This window comes from Rhinatrema bivittatum, chromosome 16 (genome assembly GCF_901001135.1).
Source record: "Rhinatrema bivittatum chromosome 16, aRhiBiv1.1, whole genome shotgun sequence".
Taxonomy (NCBI): domain Eukaryota; kingdom Metazoa; phylum Chordata; class Amphibia; order Gymnophiona; family Rhinatrematidae; genus Rhinatrema; species Rhinatrema bivittatum.
The window spans coordinates 51552388-51576433 of record NC_042630.1 but is presented as its reverse complement, the minus strand read 5'-3'; the positions used below and the strand labels follow the sequence as shown (position 1 = coordinate 51576433).

Sequence of the window (24046 nt, the reverse complement as noted above, 5' to 3'; positions counted from 1 at the left end):
GTACTCCATCATAGCCTTGGTTTCAGGAAGGGACAAAGGATAAGTGCACCCTCGGGGAGGCGTGGTCCCAGGTAGATGTTAGATAGGGCAGTCAAACCTCCGAAGAGGTGGTAGAAGGTCTGCTTTTTGTTTTTAAAAAAATCTTCAAAGTTTGCATAGGGAGCTGGTATGCTTGAGGATGTGGTTACCAAAGGAACCACAGAGGTGGCATCACTTTGTGTAGACAAGTCTGATAGCAGGTGGAACCCCATTCCACCAGCTGGAGTGACCCCCAATTGAATTGGAGGGAATGACGGAGCCAGAGTAGTCCTAAGACTACCTGGTGGATAGATTTTTCCAAAACCAATAGTTTGATTTCTTCAGTATGAAGGGCATCAGTAAGAAGTTGAACTGGCTCAGTGGTCAGGGAAATCCTACTGGGTAATGGTTCTCCGTAAATAGAAGCAATGCACAAGGAGGTCTCCAATGGATGGGTTTTTATACTCAGAAGTTGAACTAGATCCTTGAGGATAAAATTCCCTCCTGCTCCGGAATCCACCAGAGCAAGGATTGGAAAGGACTGGGAGTCCCAGGTCAGAGTGACGGGCAATGACAGCTGAGGGGCTGGTGATGTTGCGCCCAAGTTCAGGACCCCAACTGAACGTAGGCCAGGTAGTTTCCCGAATGGACTGGGCAGGACTGTAGGTAATGGCCAGGTGCTCCGCAGTACAGACACAGTTCTGTTTGTCTCCACCGGAGGTGCTCTTCTGGGGACAGCCGCCCATGGCCCTACTGTATGGGTTCTTCTGACTTAGTCGAGATGGAGATGCTATCAGAGGCAGGGCTAGTGGCTGAATGTGAGAGGGAGTGAACCCGAACGGGCTTCCTGGGTGTCTGATTCTCCCAGTGGCGCTCTTGGAGATGATGATCAATTCAGCCAGTTAGATCGATGAGATCCTCAAGAGAAGACAGGAGCTCCTGAGCTGCCAATTCATCCTTCAGCTGCAAGAAGAGTCATCCAGGTAGATAGCTCGCAGGCAGTCTTCCTGCCAGGAAAGTTCTGTAGCTAAAGTCCGAAACTCAATCGTATAATCAAATAGGCTTCTTTGGCCTTATCGGAGGTGTCGTAAAGTAGTGCTTACTAGGGATGTGAATCGTTTTTTGACTATTTAAAATATCGTCCGATATATTTTAAATCGTCAAAAAATCGTTAGGGCCATGATACAATACCAATTCCCCCGATTTATCGTTAAAAAATCGTAAATCGGGGGAAGGGGGAGGGCAGGAAAACCGGCACACTAAAACCCCCTAAAACCCACCCCCGACCCTTTAAATTAAATCCCCCACCCTCCTGAACCCCCCCCCCAAATGCTTTAAATTACCTGGGGATCCGGCGGTGGTCCAGAACGGCGGCGGTCCGGAACGGCCCCCTCAATAGGATCGTGTTGTCTTCAGCCGGCGCCATTTTTCAAAATGGCCGCCGCAAAATGGCAGCGGCCATAGACCAAAATGATTCGACGGAGGAGGTCGTTCCGGACCCCCGCTGGACTTTTGGCAAGTCTTGTGGGGGTCAGGAGGCCCCCCCAAGCTGGCCAAAATTTTCCTGGGAGTCCAGCGGGGTTCTGGGAGCGATTTCTTGCCGCGAATCGTTTTCGTACGGAAAATGGCGCCGGCAGGAGATCGACTGCAGGAGGTCGTTCAGCGGCGGTCCGGAACCCCCGCTGAATGACCTCCTGCAGTCGATCTCCTGCCGGTGCCATTTTCCGTACGAAAACGATTCGCGGCAAGAAATCGCTCCCGGAACCCCGCTAGACTCCCAGGAAAATTTTGGCCAGCTTGGGGGGGCCTCCTGACCCCCACAAGACTTGCCAAAAGTCCAGCGGGGGTCCGGAACGACCTCCTCCGTCGAATCATTTTGGTCTATGGCCGCCGCCATTTTGCGGCGGCCATTTTGAAAAATGGCGCCGGCTGAAGACAACACGATCCTATTGAGGGGGCCGTTCCGGACCGCCGCCGTTCTGGACCACCGCCGGATCCCCAGGTAATTTAAAGCATTTGGGGGGGTTCGGGAGGGTGGGGGATTTAATTTAAAGGGTCGGGGGTGGGTTTTAGGGGGGTTTAGTGTGCCGGCTCACGATTTTAACGATTTTTCACGATAGTTTACACACCCAAACGGCAACAATACGATTCCCTCCCCCTCCCAGCCGAAATCGATCGTTAAGACGATCGAGGACACGATTCACATCTCTAGTGCTTACCACGGCGTGCCAACCAGGATTGTCAAAGTCCGACGAAACATGGCCACAAAATGAGACTGTTCCTATAGGAGTGAATCTGATTGCTCCCAAAAGGGCAAAGCCCAAGCCAACACCTTCCTTTCAAGATGAGACAAGAGAAAGGTAACTTTCATGAGTTCATCTTGAAAGATAGAGGGCTGCAGAGCAAACTCAATGTAGCATTGGCTGATGAACCCTCTGCAGAGTTTGGAGGAGCTGGTAGGGCCAACAAGGCTCTAGGAATGGAGGTAGATGGCTGTTGGTGAAAGGAAGCCGGAAATGGAACTGTGTTACCGGATAGGGCATCAATCCGGGCATGTAGACGCTCAAGGGAGGAGGCCAATGCCTCGAGAAACTGTTGCTGTTCTTGTACCTTTGAAGCCAGGCCAGGACTAGCCTGGAGTGCACGTGGTTCCGCCGAGTCCATGGCCTTTGCAACCTGTTGCGCCAGAGGTGGACCCTTGGGGCGAGGTGGGATTCGTGCTACCCGTAGGACGTATCCTATGGATCCCCACCATCGTTAGGCGGATTGGGCTGAAGGACAGAGGCTGGCTGGCGCTTCACCAATACCAGCCCTCATTCCCCGTGGGTTGAGCCTTTGGGTGCCAGGCCAGCTGGAATTAGGTGGGCCTCCATATGTCAACGTCAATAGAAGGTTCGAGAGGTCAGCCCAGAGGCAGCAACAGTGGAGTGGGGAAGTCTGTACTGGACGAGGTGGAGACCCGGAGACCTGGGCACCAATAGAACCAAAGTCAGACAGGGGGCACCCAAGCAAGAACAGGCCGAAGACTGAATAGGCCAAGTCCAGTATATAGACTGAAGAAGCGTCGTAGGGCAAGCTGGAGTCTGGGCCGGTGGCAATTGGGGATCAATGGCAAGGTGAGGCTGAGGTCTGGATGAAGAGAGGATCAATAGCGTAGTTGGGCGATGCAGAGGTATGGGCTTGGAGCGAGTCAATAGCGTAGTCAGGCAATGCAGAGGTCTGGGCTTGGAGAGAGTCAACAGCGTGGTCAGATGAAGCAGAGGACCGGGCTTGGAGAGAGGCAATAGCGTAGTCAGGCAATGCAGGGGTCGTATCCGAGAAGGCACTGGATTAGTCTGAGAGAAATGAGGGGGCTGAGCCACGGAACTGTTACAGCCAGCACTCGTAACAAGAGTTTTGAATGGGACTCAGATATTTAGCAAAACAGACTATGTTGACTATATATATATATATATATTTTTTTTTTTTTTTTAATCAACAACAAAAGCACATTCTCTCAATTTACATTCATTCACTTTTGTACCATGATTCTAATCCCCAGCACTATCATTGACTCCCTGTCACTATCTCTTAGATGGTGCTGCTTTGATGAGACACAGATAAAAATGAATCTGATTAAGCTGCAAATATATAACAGAATATCTCAATAAGATATAATATTATACCACATCATACATAACGTATTCACTGATTTGGTGATAGAGTTGTGAATAGGAACCAAAACAACAGTTAATCCCTCTGGTTGTGTGACCCAGAGGAGTCACTTTATCTCCCTGTGCTTCAGTTCTAAACCCCGGTTTGGTCACTGACTCTCTCTGTGTGACCCTGAGGTGAGTCACTTTGTCTCCCTGTGTGTGCGCTCTAATTCTTGGTTCTGTCAGTGATTCTCTGTGTGACCTCAGGGGAGTCACTTTATCACTTTGTCCTTCAGGTCTAATCCCTGGCTCTGTCACTGATTTTCTGTCACTGTCTCTTAGATCACATTTTTAAACCCCTTTTCATTCAGAGACAGAGTGGGATGAGGCATTTTTTAAGAGAATCCTTTCTCTGAATACTCTCCTCCTAATGCAATGAACAGCCAAAGCCCTGCCAGTGAGTTTAATGTGACAGGATGAGGTGCGAATCAGTGACTTTCACTGCTGGCCATACATTGCTGCATCTGTAAAATTCAATTACATGTGTACTTAACATTGATATAATTTCTAATTTCTTCTTATACTCCCAGGACAAGAGTGATGAACTCCAAATGAACATGGAAAACATTACGATGGTGACATAATTAATTATTCTGGGACTTTCCTATATTCTCCAGCTGCAGTTTCCCCTCTTCCTGGTCTTCCTGCTCATCCTGTTGTGCTGGAGATGGACCCTTGGCCTGGTGCAGGATTGGTACGGCCTTCTGGTCGGACCCAGATAGCGCCTGCCAGGAGGAGGCGGAGCACACAAGGAGACAGAGGCTGGCTGGAGCTTCACCAATTGCAGTCTGGGGTTTCCGCAGGTTGAGCCCTTGGGTACCCGGACCGCTTGGGCTTAGGTGGGCCTCTGGAGGTCTCCCGGAGGGGTAGCAGAGGGGTGTGCCCACCACGTGCAAGGGTGCGCAGCTGATGCAGAATGAATGGACTAGATCTGACCGGAGACCTCCGGGAGGTAGCAGTTCAGGAAGGTTCTCCAGATGAGACAGGCAGCGCCTGTGGGTCTAGTCAAGTGGAAGTCATGGTTTGTTTCCAAGCAGGTTGGTCTGACGGTCACAGAAGGCCAGAAGAGAGTGACCGGGTCAAGTGCAAGGGTCAGAGCCAGAGTATCAGTCCAGGAAAAGTCAGCCAAAGCAGGGGTCAATACCAGAGTCAATCCGAGCATAGTCAAGGCTAGCGAGGGTCGGTTCCAGGCGGCAGACAAGAGAATGGTCAGGCAGGCAGTGCTCAGTCCTAGGCGGCAGGCAGAAGAATGGTCAGGCAGGCAGAGATCAGGACCAGAGGTCAGTCCGAAGAGGTACTACTTGGGAAGGACACAGGAAAACAAGGAGCCACTGGGAACGGAGAGACACTGGAACACGGAGACACTGGAACACGGAGACGCTGGAACACGGAGACACTGGAACACGGAGACAAACTAGCACACCAACGGTGTCGACCCGAACGAGTGCTCTGCCGGAGCTGGACTCCGGCCATCGCAGAAGCGGAACCTGGGTGGAACGGTGGTCCCAGGATGCGAACAAGCTGGACCTGATCCGGTGCGAACAGCTGAACAGGGAGCGGTGGAACGACCCGATTCCGAGGCAGGATTCAGGGTTTGAGCCCTGCCTTAAATACTGGGCTTTGCTGACGTCACTGGGACGCAATTCCCTCGGGTTTCCCACGCTACTGCCTTCAAAAGCAAGGACGTAGGCCGCGCGCACACCTAGGGGTGGGGCCGAGCCGACCGAAGACGTGGAGGCCTGCAGGGAAGATGACGCTGAGGGAGGTCATAGAGAGCGACGGGGACGCCGGGGGTTGGTGGCAGCAGCCAGGCCAACACTTGTGGAGGGCAGCGCAGTGAGCAGGCCCTGTCGCGGTACCCACGCCGCCGGGACGCACAACACATCTACCTGATCACCCTGCTGGGGAACCTTGTGATTATCACACTGACCTGAGCTGACCCCCGCCTGCACACCCCCATGTACTTCTTCCTCAGTAACCTCTCTCTCACAGACATCTGCTGCATCTCCAACATTGTCCCCAAACTGCTGAGGATCTTCCTCTCTGGGGATAAGACCATTTCCTATGCTGGGTGCATGGTGCAGCTCTATTTCTTCTTGGGCTTTGGTTGCATTGAGGCTCTCCTCCTTGCCACCATGGCTTATGACCGTTATGCTGCAGTCTGTGACCCCTTGCGCTATTCCCTCATTATGAATCAGAGAGTCTGTGTCCTGCTGGCTGCTGCTGCTTACTGGATCATTGGCTTTCTATCATCTGAGACGATCACAGCTTCTGTCATCCGCCTTTCATTCTGTGCCTCTAATGTGATCAATCTTTTCGTCTGTGATCTCATTGCACTGTTAAAGTTTTCCTGCACTGACAGAGCCAGTTCTGAAACCATAGGGATAGATTTTATAAAACAGCGCGAGCGCGTACTTTTGTTGGTGCACCAGGCGCAAACAAAAGTACGCTGGATTTTAGTAGATACGCACGTAGCCGCACGTATCTGCTAAAATCCTGGATCGGCGCGCGCAAGGCTGCCGATTTCGTGTAGCCGGCGTGCGCCGAGCCGCGCAGCCTGCCTCCGTTCCCTCAGAATTGTGCGCCTCCTCCTACTTTACATTCACAGACTGGGTCATTTCGGAGCGGCCTCGGAGGGAACTCGCTTTCACCCTCCCCTCCCTTCCTCTATCTAACCCACCCCCCCGGCCCTATCTAACCCCCCCCCCCCCTACCTTTGTCGGGGGATTTACGCCTCCGGAGGGAGAAGTAAATCCCCGCGCGCCAGCGGGCCACTAGCGCGCCGAGACGCGACCTGGGGGCGGTTCTGGAGGGCGCGGCCAGGCCCTGGACCGCCCCAGGCCGAAACCACGCCCCCGGGCCCACCCCCGAAACACCGCGTCCCACCCCCAAAACGCTGCGCAGTTCGGCCACGCCCCCCTCGAAAAACCTCGGGACTTACGCGAGTCCCGGGGCTCTGCGCGCGCCGGCAAGCCTATGGAAAATAGGCGCGCAAGGCCCTGCTCGCGTAAATCCGGGCAGATTTACGCGAGCAGGGCTCTTAAAATCCGCCCCATATTGTTTGTAGCAGCCGCATTGACATCAGTGCCTGCCTTCCTTGTAACTCTCATTTCATACATCTACATCATCTCAGCCATCCTGAGAATTTGCTCTGCAGAGGGGAAGCGTAGCGCTTTCTCCACCTGATCCTCTCACCTCACTGTTGTCTCTGTGTATTATTTGTCAGCATTTTGCATGTATCTGAGACCCAACTCAACATACTCCCAGGACAGGGTAAAATGCTATCTGTGCTTTACACAACTCTCACCCCCATGCTGAACCCCATCATTTACAGTCTGAAGAATAAGGCGGTGAAAAATGCAGTGAGGAAAGTCATAGGGAAGTGGTTTAGGAGAGCACATGGTGAATAAATCACGGCAGGATATCAGATAGAGGAGACTCCTGTATCTAGTAGGGCTTGAGATGATTCTCTTTTAAAAGTGGAAAAGCAACTCCAATCCCCAGGTTAAATCATTTAAAGCTGCACATGACGCTTGAAGCAGTCAAGGTCCCCTGGGGGAGAGAGTTGTAGTCATTGCTCAAGGGTGACACCCGGTGGCTGGATTCAGGGTTTATGGTTGTGGAGTTCTGTAAGGAGCCTCAGGGAATGGCCCCTGGCTGAGGACTGTCACTGCAATGTCTTGATCAGGTACATTTTCAGGGAGAAGGGGTATTTATTAATTAGGGGAAAAATCCCTCTGTAGTTGCAAATGAACGCTCTTGGTCTGACCCAGCATGGAATCTCTTATGTCCTTATGTCACATTCTCCAGCATTATCTCTTGTTCTGAACATGTGGAATCCAAATCCCAAGATGAGAGCATCAGGCATGAGGAGAACCGGTGTCTTATGCCCTCTGCATGCTTTTAAAAATGATTAAGTGGTTTGGTAAATCTCCCTATAAATATATAAATTAATATGAATCAGATAAGCATGGCCAAGCCTTTGGAAGAAGATAATATCGGTGGGACTGTGAGGTGCTTAGACTCTGGGGAAGGGCTGATCCTGGGATTTCATTTGATCTCTATGTTTGGGGTCAGGAAGTAACATTTTGTCCCTGTGGTATGGAATTGGGCTCAGATCCTCAGTGGTTTTCACCTTCCTCTGGATATTTACATTGAGAGAAGAAGTTAGACAAATGGAAGAAGGATGGGCTTACTTTATAAAAGGTCATCTCTCTGCCTGCCTAGATGTGTAAATCTGTATCTCTTATCCTGTTGTGTATTTGATGTTTTCTCAGTTTATTCTCAATAAAGCTCCTTATATTTGTCCTCTATGCACATTTACTGCGTATGTCCCTTCTACACTATTTACCAACCATCTGTCCACAGGAGATTGCCACATATGTAGGAGTATTCAGTAAACACCAACAGGATCCTTTCTAGAGTGAGTGAGGAGAAAGTGACTCTTAAATGTTAAAATTCATGTATATATCTATGAAATGCCTTTGCAATGACCAGATATAGGACACAATCCTGTCCATGCAGTAGTTTAAAGGTGGCAATACAGGGAGGTGTGAGCCGGCAATACACAGGGAGGTAAAATGTATTCATAATGTATATTGGATGTATTTGCATGCACAGATTTCTTCAGTAGTGAGAACAAGCTTCTGTAAAATGTCTATATAAATAAATAAATAAATATTACTTACACTAACTGCACCAGAATCAGAAACATTTCTAGTTTCTAGTTATCTATGTGATATCTTATATCACATATTACGTACCTTATATACATATTATGTATATTATGTATATTATTATATCACATATTATTATGTGATATCACATAGTTATCTATGTGATATGTTATCACATAGATAACTATGTTATCTATGTGATAACAGTTTCTAGTTATCACAATTATATCCTCTGTATATTTGTTTTCCAAATTCTTATACTGTTCATTGTAAGGGGCCTTGCCTATAAGTTATTTGTTGTATGTAAACCGATACGATGTGCAAACGGCTATCGGTATATAAGAAACCTCAAATAAATAAATAAATAAATAAATAAATAAATTTCTCGTAGGTCTGGTTTGTTCAGAAGATCTGTAGTGAGAACAAGCTTCTATAAAATGTCTAAATAAATAAATATTACTTACACCAAGTCCACCAGAATCAGCAACATTTCTCACAGGTTGAGTTTGTTGAGAAGATCTGTGCTACAATTAGTTATAGGTGGATTATTGTAACACACTTTATTTATTATTAGTTGGAAGTGGCCCTCAGAAGCATATTGCATTGATGTTGGCCAGTCTGCTCAGGTTACCAGTGAAGGCAGGGAGTGAATTTAAGGTCCTGACATGGTGTTTAAACTCATTCAAGGGCTCAGGCCACATAATGTGAGATCTAGGATATAGAATTGTGCACCTCCTCTTCCTTTACATTCACAGGCTGGGTCATTGCTCTAAATGCCTTCACCAAGAGATACTCAAGTCCTCCTGCCAGGCTCTGCCCTTTGTCTGGAAGAGGTTGCCTCTGTATATTAGGCAGATAAGCATTCTTTAGTATTTTAGCTGTAAACTGAAGGCCTGGCTGTTCACATCATAGGTGAGGGCTTCTTGAGTCTTTGACTGGGTCATGTTAAGACTTTATGTGCTACTCTTTGGTAAGTTCATCAGAGATACGAAGGAACCTGAGCTTTGGTGAGCAGAAGGGGTCTTGCTGGGAGGGGCTTGTTAGAGAGTTTTATTGTGGAAGGTAGAACATTTGAGGAAGGGCTGGGGCAAGGGGATTTTTGTGGTGTTGGGAGAAGTGTGTGTTGTGTTATTGCTCTAAGTTAAGTGTAGTGATTTGTTTTAACATATTTTTATTTAAACCACAAAAATACAGTGCCATATGAAACAATAATAACAATATAACCATTTTCTGTCATCGCTGACCTCCCCCTCCCACTCCATAGACAGCCCATAATAATAAAGGCCATGGAGATGCAGATGAGGCAAACCAACAAGATTCAGAGGATGAAGCACATCAAACATTTTCTATGATGTCGAAGGCTTTTGCTCTCAGTATGCGGGGGAATGTCACACACTCAGAGACGCTGTTAGAGCAAGCTGTCATCAGTGGATGCATTACCAAAACACTGGAATGGTGTTGGGTGGCATGATTTTGAAATGAAGAATTTTACAACAGCATTTGCTTTTACAAGTTTCTTGATATCTGGAGATATTTTGTGAAGATATACATGTGTATTGTTCACTGTATGTTCCTTTTTATTGTTTTTCTTATTTGTCTATTTGATTATGAAATTTATCTCTGTTGCTGGTGCAAGATTATTCTTGTGTTATTTGAAAAATGTAATAAAAATAAAATTAAAAAAAAGTATTTATGTGGTGACTAGTGATTATAATGTATTGACATGGTCAAATCATAGACCATATACACATAAGAACATAAGAAATTGCCATGCAGGGTCAGACCAAGGGTCCATCAAGCTCAGCATCCTGTTTCCAACAGAGGCCAAACCAACCCACAAGAACCTGGCAATTACCCAAACACCAAGAAGATCCCATGCTACTGATGCAATTAATAGTCATCTAAAGTTTTCAATTGAAGTCTTCCAGTTCACTTTGGTGGTGAATTATTATACTTTATTCTATATGATTATTCACCTGTGGGTTTTTCTATCATATTATGGTGAATGTCCTCTGGCAAAGATGTGAAGAAAGTGTTGTGTTTGCTGTCTGTGGTCAGGCCCACAAATGGCTCACTCACCCTGATGCCAGCTCTGTTTCCAGTGCAGCCTGGCTCCTTCAACCTTCAATGCCATGTTGCTCACTTTTGCAGTCTTATGCCACCACTGTGGCTGAGTCTGGTGCCATATTTCCTTCACGTGGCTGTGGTCGCTGCTGACTGCTGCCTGAATGCCGCTGCCTCCATCTCCCGCCATTGTCCTCTAGAAGTGTGCCTCTGCATTCAATTTAAAGGGCCTGTGGCAGGAAAAGCTCTGCAGCCCTTCCTGATAATATCATCACCTCGTCATGCCTTCAGCCCTATAAAAGGGCTTCCCTGCCAGTTCCTGATTGCTTTCACAAGGATCTTCATGGTTGTCCAAGGCGACTTTGTCCTTCAAGGACTTCCATGTTCATACTCCTGTCTTGATGGTCTCCACGTTGCTTGCTCCTGGTGTCTTGTTGGTTCTTTGCCCAGTCTTTGCCTCATCCAAGTCTTCTGAGTCTTTGCCTCATCTGAGTCTTTGCCTCATCCAAGTCTTCACCTCATCTAAGTTTCAAAGTTCCAATTGTTCCTGTGAAGTGGTCCATGACCATTACACAGCAGGCTGTGTAAGGCTTCTTGCAGTGCAAGTCCCAAGTCCTGGAGGTGTTCCATCGTCATGGTCCACGACCAGCCCATGCTGGGCTGTGTAGGGCGTCTCATTGCACAAGGTCTGCTTCCAAGTCTGTCTTCACTGAGTCAAGTCCATCTTTATTTTTAAAGTTCCAAGTTAAGTCTCAAGTTCCACGGCCCTAGTCCTGTTCCCAGTTCCTGTCTTGTGGAGCTTGTGCAGCCACGGACTTCCTTGTTCCTTGTTTCAAGCCATGTTCCTTGTCCCAAGCCATGTTCCTCATTCCAAATGATGTTCTATATTTTGTCCATGTCCAAGCCCGAAGCCCCGAGTCGCTCTGCTTTTGGCCTGGTCTGCAACCAACCCACAGGCTGTGTAGGGCATGTTGTAGGCAGGGCTCATCTGTAACCTGATCCTGAGTCTAATATCTGAACGCTTGTTCCTCGTGTCAAGCCAGGCTCCTTGTTCCAAGCTCTGTTCCTCGTTTCTAGTGAGATTCCTTCTGTTATGTTCCTCATTACAAGTGATGTACTCAATGTGATGTTCCTTGTTCCAAGTAATGCTCCTCATTCCAAGTTGAGTTCCAAGTCATCAGTGCCTTCATCTAAGTTCCTAGTCATGTCCATCTGTCCTGACACACAAGCCGTTCCCAAGCAGTAGGTTTAAAAGCTCATTTGAGTGGCCAGAGGGCGACCCCAGAGACCAGCATTACGTTGTTGGGACTCACTCTTGGTGTGTGCAGGTTCAGTGGAGGCCTGAGTGAGCCATGTTCCAAGTCCAAGCTATGTTCCAAGTCCAGCCTGTGCCTGGATATGCTCACCTCTCACCTTGGAGCCTCGCCCTGGGGTTGTGCTGCCGTCCAAATGCTAACTCTCTCGAGCAAGCAACCGCATTCTCATGCTTGAAACAGAAAGGGTCGCAAATTAGTCAAAGAGATGTAACATAGGATTCAGGCTTTAACAGAATTGATTTGGCTTCCAAACACAGCAATTTGACCAGTCTAGCATGTCATAAATTAAAAGTTGGAGAATGTGGCATCAACCAATAAGACAACATTTATATAAGAATATCCGTTTATGTCTGCTTAAATGTATACATGCTTTTTCAAAACTAGATACAGTAAAACCCAACCACTCTGATATCATCTGTAGTAAATTATTCCAAAATGAGACACTATGTAGACAGTTCCATAACCCATGTAATAAAGATGTATTGCCTAGCCCCCATTTTAAATGCTTTATAAGGAGAAATAACATTTTTTTTAATGTAAGATTCACAGTTGTGTTTCTGTTTATTTGGCTATTCTGACATTTATATATTTTCTCATTGCAGAGATAAATATCATCATCTATAATTGATTCCTGAAAGTCTACACTCCATGATCGTGCCAGTGATGTAACATCTCGTACGTCTTTATAGAGTGCAAAAGCTATACAACAACATAAGAACATAAGAAAATGCCATACTGGGTCAGACCAAGGGTCCATCAAGCCCAGCATCCTGTTTCCAACAGTGGCCAATCCAGGTCATAAGAACCTGGCAAGTACCCAAAAACTAAGTCTATTCCATGTAACCATTGCTAATGGCAGTGGCTATTCTTTAAGTGAACTTAATAGCAGGTAATGGACTTCTCCTCCAAGAACTTATCCAATCCTTTTTTAAACACAGCTATACTAATTGCACGAACCACATTCTCTGGCAACAAATTCCAGAGTTTAATTGTGCGTTGAGTAAAAAAGAACTTTCTCCGATTAGTTTTAAATGTGCCCCATGCTAACTTCATGGAGTGTCCCCTAGTCTTTCTACTATCCAAAAGAGTAAATAAACGATTCACATCTACCCATTCTAGACCTCTCAAGATTACAGAATATCTCCCTTGAACACAAAGATGTAAATAGCATTGAAATGCTTCTGTAGTAGAGTTCTTATCAAATAGCACTGAATTTGTATGTATGTGAAATAATCACATTGCTGAAAGCCTAAATGTTTCACACAATATTGAAATGAATGCATTCCTCTAAGTGGGACATCAATAGTGTTGTACAATATCTTTAAGGTCTGAGTCCAATTTTTTTGTATTTAGCAACTAATTCCCCAGAGGAAAAGCAAAAATTGTCTCAGATTGGTAACTGAAAGGATTCTGCCAAAGGCAATCCCAAATTAGTCTTTAAATATCTCCTAGCTCAGAGGCAGATTTTAAAAGCCCTATGTGCCGGGTAGTGCACACAAATATAGGCCGCGCACGTAACTTTTAAAATCTGCCCCAATGTGAGTAGCTCTTTTCACTTTCCAAAGAAATTGGGGCCCAAGTATGAAATATCAAGCAAATATCCCATCTTCTCCGAATAAAAGGAAGCAACTGTAGAAAATATAAACTTTTGGTAATAAGATCTTCTTAATCAAAGCTATTCCACATAGAAGAGAAACAAGAATGTGCATCCAATTTATATAACCCTTATTTGAAACTCTTGAACAATAGATGATATATTGAATACATACCATTGTCCAGGATGTCTATGAATCTTTAAGCCTAAATAGGTTATGGTTTCTCCTGTCCATTTTAAATGAAATTGTGACCAAAACTTCCATAAATGTCTTGTTGGGCCCAGAGCTTCATATTTATCTAAATTAATATGTTTGAAGCGCACTCACCGCACTTCAAACATCCTCCTCTTTGTGAGGGCTCGCGCGGTCGGCGTAGCCCAGTTGGGGCAGGAGCCCATTCACCAGCCCGAGTGGTGAGCCAGCAAGGACCAGGAACGGGGAAAAAAAGTGAAAATAAGAATTGCTAGCAGAAACGCTGCAGGACCCACGTGGTGAGTCTAACCGCACCCACGCTAACCCTACCGGCCTATCACGAATCAGCTGAAGGCCCTTTAAATCCAGCGACGCTCCCCGGGGACCTCCCTTTTCAGAGCACTCACCGCACTTCAAACATCCTCCTCCTTGCGGGGGCTCGCGCGGTCGGCGTAGCCCAGTCGGGGCAGGAGCCCGTTCACCAGCCCAAGTGGTGAGCCAGCAAGGACCAGGAACAGGGAAAAAAAGTGAAAATAAGAATTGCTAGCAGAAACGCTGCAGGACCCACGTGGTGAGTCTAACTGCTCCCACCCTAACCCTACCGGCCTGTCATGAATCAGCTGAAGGCCCTTTAAATCCAGCGATGCTCCCCGGGGCATCGAGCACCAGGTGTCGCGCGCCCGAAGGAGCTCGACCTAAGGAGCCTGCCCCTTAGCGCGCTCCTTCATAAGCCCCAGGACACAGGACAGAGAAATCCCTACATAAGCATCCTTTCCACACTAAAACATCTTCAGATCAAACCGTTTTCCTCCAGCAGCTTTGTTAAAGCCGCTCTCAGCTGCCTCCAACACTCAACCCGATCCCATCTAGCTTCCTGCCGACTACAACGCTCATCTAGCACTCATTATCCAGCTTCATCCAGCTACAACATTCATCCTGATCTCATCCATCACTCATCTTGACCTAATCCAGCACGCATCCAGTTCTCATCTAGCACCCTTCCTACATATTCCAGCCCTCGCCCTAGTCTCATTCATCCGCCACTCGTCCTGATCACATCCAACTTCATCTAGCTCCAGCCATCATCCCGAACTCATCCAGCAACTATCCTGATCTCTTACAGCACTTACCCTCATCACATCCAACAATCATATTGATCTCTCCCAATAATCATCCTGCTAACATCCAGCTGCATCCAGAACCAGCACTCATTCTGATCTCTTCCAGCCTCATCCAGCTCCAGCACTCACCCTGACGTCATCCAGCACTCATCCTGATGCCATCCAGAACTCATCCTGATATCATCCAGCCTCATACAGCTCCACACTCATCCTGACTTCATCCAGCACTCATCCTCATCTCTTCCAGCACTCATCATGACTTCATCCAGCACTCATCCTGACATCATCCAGCACTCATCCTGACTTCATCCAGCATGCATCCTGGCTTCATCCAACACTCATCCTGACTTCATCCATCACTCATCCTGACTTCATCTATCACTCATCCTGATCTCTCCCAGAACTCATCCTGATCTCATCCAGCACTCATCCTGATTTCATCCAGCATCATTCAGCTCCAGCACTCATCCTGATTTCATCCAACAATCATCCTGATCGCTTACACCATTCATACTGATCTCTTCCAGCAATCATTCTGTACACATCCAGCTTCAACCAGCACCTGCACTCATCTGTATCTCATCCAGCAATCATCTTAACCTCTCCCGATACCGTACAGCACCCTTCCAGACCCTACCCAGCCTCCCCCAACACTCTTTCAACCTCCATCCTCCTATAAACATCTTCATTAGCATAACCACACATAGTCCACGACAACAAGAGCAGAAGGAAATTCAAGTACTCCAAAAACACCAAACAGCCCAATCATGGCATCACCTCCCAACGTTTCACATCAGAAGAGAAACAGATACCTGATTAACATCCCCCTTATGAAACACATCAAAAACCTATTTTATCTCACCTTCTTTCTGATAAATGTTCAATCCTTAACCAAAACATTCATGCTAATATCAGACTTAATCCAAGAAAAGAACCCCAACTTCATCGCCATAACTGAAACTTGGTTTAAAAATACCGATCAAGTACTAGAGAACCATCTAACCAACAATGCTTACGACATATTTTCAATCCCACGCAAGAATCACAGAGGAGGAGGACTACTCCTCCTCATAAAAAAGTATCTCTCAATGAAATTGATCCCTCACAACCTCCCAAAGAAATATGAAATTGCCCTATTCGACTCAGAAAACCTACAATTATTGCCCTCCCAAACTTCTAGATAATGAAATCTCCCCACTCTTAGAATTCCTAAAAACAAACATCAACATGAAAAAACCTTCTATCATACTCGATGACTTCAACCTTCACACAGATGCCAACCCCAGATTACAAAACTGCCAAACCATGCTTGACATGCTATCCAGCCTAAACCTGAAACAACAAGTGAACAACCCCACTCATAAAGTGGGTCACACTTTAGACCTGATCTTCACTAATCACTATTTCTCAGACACATCAATAACATCCAGACCAGTCCCCTGGTCCGATCACTACCTCTTACAATGCAGGACACAAGTAAAAACCAACAACATGACAAGTACAAATGAACCACTATCATTCAAATACCGTCCTCCCTTCCAACCCAACCTACTCCAACAAGAGCTCGGAAAACAACTAGCAAATCTAGACCTCTCCAATATAAACAATGCTATTCAATCCTGGTTCCATCTTACAGAACAAACTGCAAATAACATAAACCCTGAGAAATCGAAACATAAAGAAAAACAGAAAAAAACAACCCATGGTTCAACTCTCAACTTAGAACAATGAAATCCAACCTTAGGAAAATGGAAAAGGAATGGCGAAAATCCAAATGCCCTGCAACCCTTCAAAGATACCGCACGCAACTTGCCGACTATAAAAAAATGATTCTGAACACCAAACGCGACTACTATAGTCAAAAAATAAAAAACTCCACAAATAACTCCAACTCCCTTTTCAACATTGTAAGAAATCTCATAGATGAAAATAATAACAACACCCCCACAACCGAAACAAAAAATTTAAGCCAAGACCTGGCCATGTTCTTTAAGAACAAAATAAGCAAAATAACTGGCACCATCAACAAATCCTCAATCACAGAAGACCAAATTTCCACAACAACAATAACACCACAGTTTAATTTCGAACCAATATAAAGCACTGAAAATGAAAAAAATGCTAAGAAAAATAAACCCAGCTCGACATGATCTAGACATAATCCCAACACGAGAGCTAAAGGAAATGGCACACATCATTGCCCCAACCATAGCAGCAATTATAAACAAATCACTTGAAGAAGGTGAGCTACCTATCAAATTAAAAACTGCAACAATCGGGAGGCGCTGTGGAGGAGAGAGCCCTCCGGTGAGAGGGTTTGGTCGGGACGGAGGTCGGGGCTCCAGCCCCTTGAGAGTGCAGCCGGGAACATCTACATAGACCGACACGTTCCGCCCCCCACGTGAGGTCATCGACGGGGGACGGTTTGATTTCCCTTTAAATTGAACTGCCTACGGCGCGCAGCCATCGGGGCGCACCCCTTCTTGAAAAATGTTTTTCACTACTTTTGTTGCTTTTATGGGCAGAAAGAGAAAAGTAAAGGTCTGGACTTCCTCTCCAGGGTTGCCTGTGAGGGGACCAATGGACTCGCACATTACCAGGGGGGTAAGTCAACTAAATTTAAGAACAATTCCAGATATTTCTTTTTCTTCTGGATCCCCTGAAGCCCAGGGACCATTGCAGTTATCTCAATCAAGTATGGAGTCTGTTTTAGCATCCCAGTCTAATTCTCTAGTGAAATGGTTAAAACAAATATTGATGTGACAAATGTTTCTCTAAATATGGGGAAAACTGAGGAGCGTATGAATCAGGGACAGGTTTTAACAGTCCCTGTATCCATGGTTCCTCAGAATATCACTTTGAGGGATGTTTGGATGTCTTTGGATAACCTGTAGAAAATTGTAACTAATTCAATTGAGCAAAATAGAAATACTACAGTAGAAATTAAAAATGTGCTGGAAAGACATAATAACTGTTTGGTACAGCTAGAAGAACACACTAAAGTTATGTCTAATCAGATAGATAATCTTAAAGAAGTAAATAACTCCTTTATTAAAGATGGTTTGGCAATTCATCGGCAGATGGAAATACTAGAAAATCAAAATAGAAATAGAAATTTAAGGTTATTAAACTTCCCTGAAACCAGATTATTGTCTGCCATTGAATTGCTAAAAAAATATTTTATTGAAGTATTATCTATTACAACAATTGATGATACAGGTATATCCAAACTTTATTATATACCTAAATCTAGAATAAGGCCACAAGTGGGACAAGAAGAAATGGATGTTGTCCAACATTCCCCGAATTTAACTTCCTTTTTAGAAGCCTCTACAGATGATATTCCACAAAGATCTACCTTACTTGTAACTTTCTGTAGGGAGAAGGATAAAAATCTAGTGTTACAAAAATATTTTGAACATAAAGGGGCGGATTTTAAAAGGAGCGCGAATAGCCTACTTTTGTTTGCGCTCCAGGCGCAAACAAAAGTACGCTGGATTTTAGTAGATACGCGTGGAGCCGCGCGTAACTGCTAAAAACCTGGATCGGCGCGCGCAAGGCTATGGATTTTGTATAGCCGGCGCGCGCCGAGCCGCGCAGCCTACCCCCGTTCCCTCCAAGGCCGCTCCGAAATCGGAGCGGCCTCGGAGGGAACTTTCCTTTGCCTTCCCCTCCCTTCCCCTACCTAACCCACCCGCCCGGCCCTGTCTAAACCCCCCCCTTACCTTTGTCGGGGGATTTACGCCTCCCGGAGGGAGGCGTAAATCCCCGCGCGCCAGCGGGCCTCCTGCGCGCCGGGCCGCGACCTGGGGGCGGGTACGGAGGGCGCGGCCACGCCCCCGGACTGCCCCGGGCCATAGCCACGCCCCCGTACCCGCCCCCAAAACGCTGCCGAAACGCCCCCGAAACGCCGCGACGACCGGGCCCGCCCCCGACACGCCCCCCTCGGAGAACCCCGGGACTTACGCGAGTCCCGGGGCTCTGCACGCGCCGGTAGGCCTATGTAAAATAGGCTTCCCGGCGCGCAGGGCCCTGCTCGCCTAAATCCGCCCGGTTTTGGGCGGATTTAGGCGAGCAGGGCTTTTAAAATCTGCCCCAAAGATCATAACTTCTGTGGACAACAGATTCAAATTTTCCCAGACGTAGCCAGAGCCACGCAGGAGAGACAAAAACAATTTTTGTCTTTAAAACCTCGAGTGATAGCTTTAGGGGCTACTTTTTATTTAAAGTTTCCCTGCAAGTGCTCAGTGTCTTATCTGAGGAATAAATTTATTTTTCAGGACCCTTCCCACTTGGAGTCCTTCTTAGTGGACAAAGAAGCTGGTTGAGAAAGTTTAAACTGCTATAAATGTATATTCTCCGAATTTGAAATGTGTGATCACACATATTTTTTTGGTATATTAATTTTATGTATTAAGCCTCCCGTAATGTGGACTTGATACTACTGTTACTGTTAGCTTGTGAGGGGTAATTTGTTTGTTAAGAAGGTTTGATGTAAAGAAGGGTATTTTCTTGTTTTTTTGCAATGTCAATTGTTCAAAAACTTAATAAAATATAAATAAAAAAAACCAAAAAAAAAAAACCAAACTGCAACAATCAAACCAATATTAAAGAAGAAGAACCTAGATCCAGATGATTTGAATAATTACCATCCTATCTCAAACCTTCCCTTACTTGCCAAGCTGACAGAGAAAGCAGCACTGATACAGCTTAATGAACACCTAGAAAACAACAAAATACTACATCCCACCCAACATGGTTTCAGTAAAAACCGCAGCACAGAAACCCTGCTACTCAATTTATCAAACAAAATATTAAGAGGCTTCGACAACAAACTAAGCCACTTACTAATCCTACTTGACCTCTCTGCTGCATTCGACACAGTAGACCACAAAAGCCTGATATCAAGACTTGCAAGCAAAACTCTAGACTGGTTCACATTCCTAAAAGACAGCTACTTCAAAGTCACCCTTAACAACAACTCCTCTGATGCCATCCCCCTTGAAACGGGGGTACCACAAGTGTCCGCCCTCTCAGCCACCCTCTTTAATATCTACCTACTCCCACTCTGCCAACTCATCTCAAGTCTAGGCGTAACATATTATATGTACGCCGACGATATTCAACTCCTCATTCCAATAACCTCCACTATCGAAGATGCACTGAGTCTAACAGCCAACCACCTTGTCTCAATTAGAAAAATGCTGAACCACCTAAAGTTATGCCTCAACATGAACAAAACAGAATGCATTCTCACTGAAAGAAAAAATGAAGGACAAATAACCCTTATGCCTTCCTTACAAATTGACAATATGAGCATCCAACTAAAGAACAATGTAAAAGACCTCGGTATTTGGATCGACAACGATTTAAACTACAAAAATATCATCGTAACGAAAACAAAATAAGGCTTTCATAAACTTCACATACTGAAACATCTAAAACCGCTTTTTCACCAACAAGATTTCAGAACCGTCCTATAATCTCTTATTCTCACCAGTCTCGACTACTGCAACTCATCTTGATTGGTCTTCCAAAAACTGCCTTAAAACCACTCCAATTACTACAGAATGCCACAGCTAGAGTACTAACCGGCAAGAATAAATCAGACCACATCACCCCTGTTCTGAGAACTCTTCACTGGCTACCGGTCGAAAAAAGAATTAAATTCAAAACTTTAACAATCTTACACAATGCAATATGCAAAGCAGATAACACCACCCTCAATAACATGATTCAGAAACACAAATCAAAATGCATGACAAGAACCGCCAGTAAAACGCATCTAGTCATACCATCTCTTCCTTTAGCAAAGCTTTCCTACACGGGGAACAGAGCATTCTCCATTGCGGGACCGAAATTATGGAACTCCTTACCAGATTACCTAAGCTCACTTAGCGACATCAAATCTTTCAAAAAGGAACTCAAAACATGGATATTCAGTCAAACATTCAAAGATGGCGTTGGTTAATTTGCACACAACTGCACCTACACATAAACACTCTCCGTTATGCACGTACTAAACTACTAGAGAGAACACTTCTCATGATACTACACACCTATCTACAGACTCCTAAAACAGTTAATCTTAGTTAAATCAATTACCTCTCATCGCGCTCCAAGATAGGATATTTCCCTTTCAGTCCTAACTTTACCAAAGTAAGAGAAATATAAACACACCAAGCGATTGATGAAGTACACAAGTTTTTATGCATTATGTTAACTATTACCTGTTTGTCCACAGTAATACCTTGTTCAGTTCGATTGTTTATAAACTGTAATAAGTTGAACAGTTCTAATAAGTTACACGGTTCTACTGCTTATTAACTGTAATAAGTTGTTAACCTGTAAACCAGAGTGAAGGCAGCTAGCTATACTTCGGTATATAAAAGCTATTAAACAAACAAACAAATAAATAAATAAATAAATAAATAAATAAATCTGAAAAGCTCCAATATTCAGAAATTAAATTTAAAAACTTTTGAAGATATTCCTTATCATCTGACAAAAGTAACAAAATATCATACAACAAGTGAGGTAATCAAATTTGCAGATAATACAAAATTGTTCAGAGTAGTTAAATCACAAGCAGATTGTGATAAATTGCAGAAAGACCTTCTGAGACTGGAAAATTGGGCATCCAAATGGCAGACAAAATTTAATGTGGGTAAGTGCAAGGTGTCGCATATAGGGAAAAATAACCCATGCTATAGTTACAAAATGTTAGGTTCCATATTAGGAGCTACCACCCAAGAAAGATCTAGACGTCATAGGGGATAACACATTGAAATCATCAGTTCAGTGTGCTGCAGCAGTCAAAAAAGCAAACAGAATGTTGGGAATTATTAGGAAGGGAATGGTGAATAAAACGAAAAGTGTCATAATGCCACTGTATCGTTCCATGGTGAGACCGTACTTTGAAGACTTTGTACAATTCTGGTCACCGCATCTCAAAAAAGATATAATTGCGATGGAGAAGATACAGAGAAGGGCGCCAAAAGTGATAAGGGGAATGGAAAAGCTCTCCTATAAGGAAAGATTAAAGATGTTAGGACTTTTCAGCTTGGAGAAGAGACAGCTGAGGGGGAATATGATAGAGGTGTTTAAAATCATGAGAGATCTAGAACGGGTAGATGTGAATCGGTTATTTACTCTTTCAGATAATAGAAAGACTAGGGGGCACTCCATGAAGTTAGCATGCGGCACATTTAAAACTAATCGGAGAAAGTTCTTTTTCACTCAACTCACAATTAAACTCTGGAATTTGTTGCCAGAGGATGTGGTTAGTGCAGTTAGTATAGCTGTGTTTAAAAAAGGATTGGATAAGTTCTTGGAGGAGAAGTCCATTACCTGCTATTAATGAAGTTAACTTAGAAAATAGCCACTGCTATTACTAGCAACAGTAACATGGGATAGACTTAGTTTTTGGGAACTTGTCAGGATCTTATGGCCTGGATTGGCCACTGTTGGAAACAGGATGCTGGGCTTGATGGACCCTTGGTCTGACCCAGTATGGCATGTTCTTATGTTCTTATGTGATCTCCTAGCAGCCCTGGATTTGTCAGTAGGCACACATTATGCTTGTGTCTAGGGCAGCAAACATTTAGGGGCAACAGGCTGGCTAAAATTAGTTGTCATCCAGCTCTGCTGAATCTCATTCAGCAGAGAAAAGCCCTCTGCTATCCTGTAACAGTTCCTTACAGGAGGTGGGGGATGAAAGCACCAAAAGTCCCTAGAGGTGGCAAAACCCTAAATCTGACCCTATCTCCTACATGTGATAACCTTCTGTGATTTATCACCTGCTCTCACAAGCTACTTTCCTATGACTTTCCTCACTGCGTTTTTTACCTCCTTATTCCTCAGACTGTAAATGAGGGGGTTCAGCATGGGGGTGAGAGTAGTGTAGACCACAGACAGAATTACACCCTGTTCCTGGGAGTATGTTGAGGGCGGTCTCAGATACATGCAAAATATTGACAAATAATACACAGAGACAACAGTGAGGTGAGAGGAGCAGGTGGAGAAAGCTTTACGCTTCCCCTCTGCAGAGCGGATCCTCAGGATGGCTGAGATGATGAAGATATAAGATATGAGAATCACAAGGAAGGCAGGCACTGATATCAATGCGGCTGTAACAAACATTAAGCTTTGTGTGGTGGCCGTGTCCGAGCAGGAAAGCTTTAACAGTGGCAAGAGGTCACAGAAGAAATGATTTATCTCATTAGAGGCACAGAAGGCAAGGCGGGTGATAGAAGCTGTGATTGTCTCAGGTGGTAGAAAGCCGATGATCCAGGAAGCAGCAGCCAGCAGGACGCAGACTCTCTGATTCATAATGAGGGAATAGTGCAAGGGGTCACAGATTGCGGCATAGCGATCGTAAGCCATGTTGGTAAGGAGGAGGTCTACAGTGCAGCCAAAGCCTGTGGAGAAATAGAGCTGCATCATGCATCCAGCATAGGAAATGGTCTTATCCCCTGAGTGGAAGATTCTCAGCAGTTTTGGGATGATGGTGGAGGTGAAGTAAATGTCTGTGAGAGAGAGGTTACTGAGGAAGAAGTACATGGGGGTGTGCAGGCGGGGGTCAGCACAGGTCACTGTGATAATCACAAGGTTCCCCAGCAGGGTGATCAGGTAGATGAGCAGGAAGACCAGGAAGAGGGGAACCTGCAGCTGGGGATTATCAGAAAGTCCCAGAATAATGAATTCTGTCACCATGGTCATATTTTTTGCTTCCTTTGGGTTCATCTCTTTTCTCCTGGGGGTGCAAGAAGAAATGAGAATAGATGTGTATCAGATGAAACAACTTGCTTATTTAGTATGAATGGATTATAGCAGTTGTAATCATAGGTCCATCGGGGGAAATAGTTTTTTGTGCTTAATACGTGCAATTCTTCCAGTGTGCAATACTCCTAAATAAACATTACATTAAATATGTTACTAATCTTTTCATGTTGTAATTCATTCACGTCCTATAAAAATCCTGACATGAATTCCTGTTTTAAGGTCCTGTATCAGGGAAACATCTGGCTTGCATGGTCTCTGATATTACTCTTCAAAAAAATGCTCAAAGTATTTTCCAAACTTATAGAAATTCCTGGTTTACATTGATTTGATTAAAGAGGATGTCATTGAGCTTTCCAGATGCTGCAATGTATGGCCAGCAGTTAAAGTCATTGATCTGCTCTTTACAGATTGTCACATTACACTCATTGGCAGCGTATTAACTGCTTATTTATTTATTTATTCCTGCCTTCAATTTATTATCGGCCTATCTATATAGCTCTGGGTAGAGTACAAATATATTACAGAATATAGGCTTGAACAAGGTGGAAACATGATATAAAATACAAATATAAGTGAGGATAAAGG

General features: G+C 45.0%; 1 protein-coding gene across 1 annotated transcript; it reads right to left on the bottom strand.

Moving 5' to 3' along the window:
* Positions 1-22489: 22489 nt before the first annotated feature.
* On the bottom strand, positions 22490-23392 carry LOC115078534 (olfactory receptor 5B21-like). The gene has a single exon (XM_029581457.1). It carries the CDS (start codon positions 23390-23392, stop codon positions 22490-22492), a length of 903 nt encoding a protein of 300 aa, XP_029437317.1.
* Between the last annotated feature and the right edge of the window lie 654 nt (positions 23393-24046).

Bases quoted from the DNA above. Each gene is read 5' to 3' on its own strand.
- LOC115078534 (XM_029581457.1), bottom strand. From the start codon at position 23,392: ATGGTGACAGAATTCATTATTCTGGGACTTTCTGATAATCCCCAGCTG.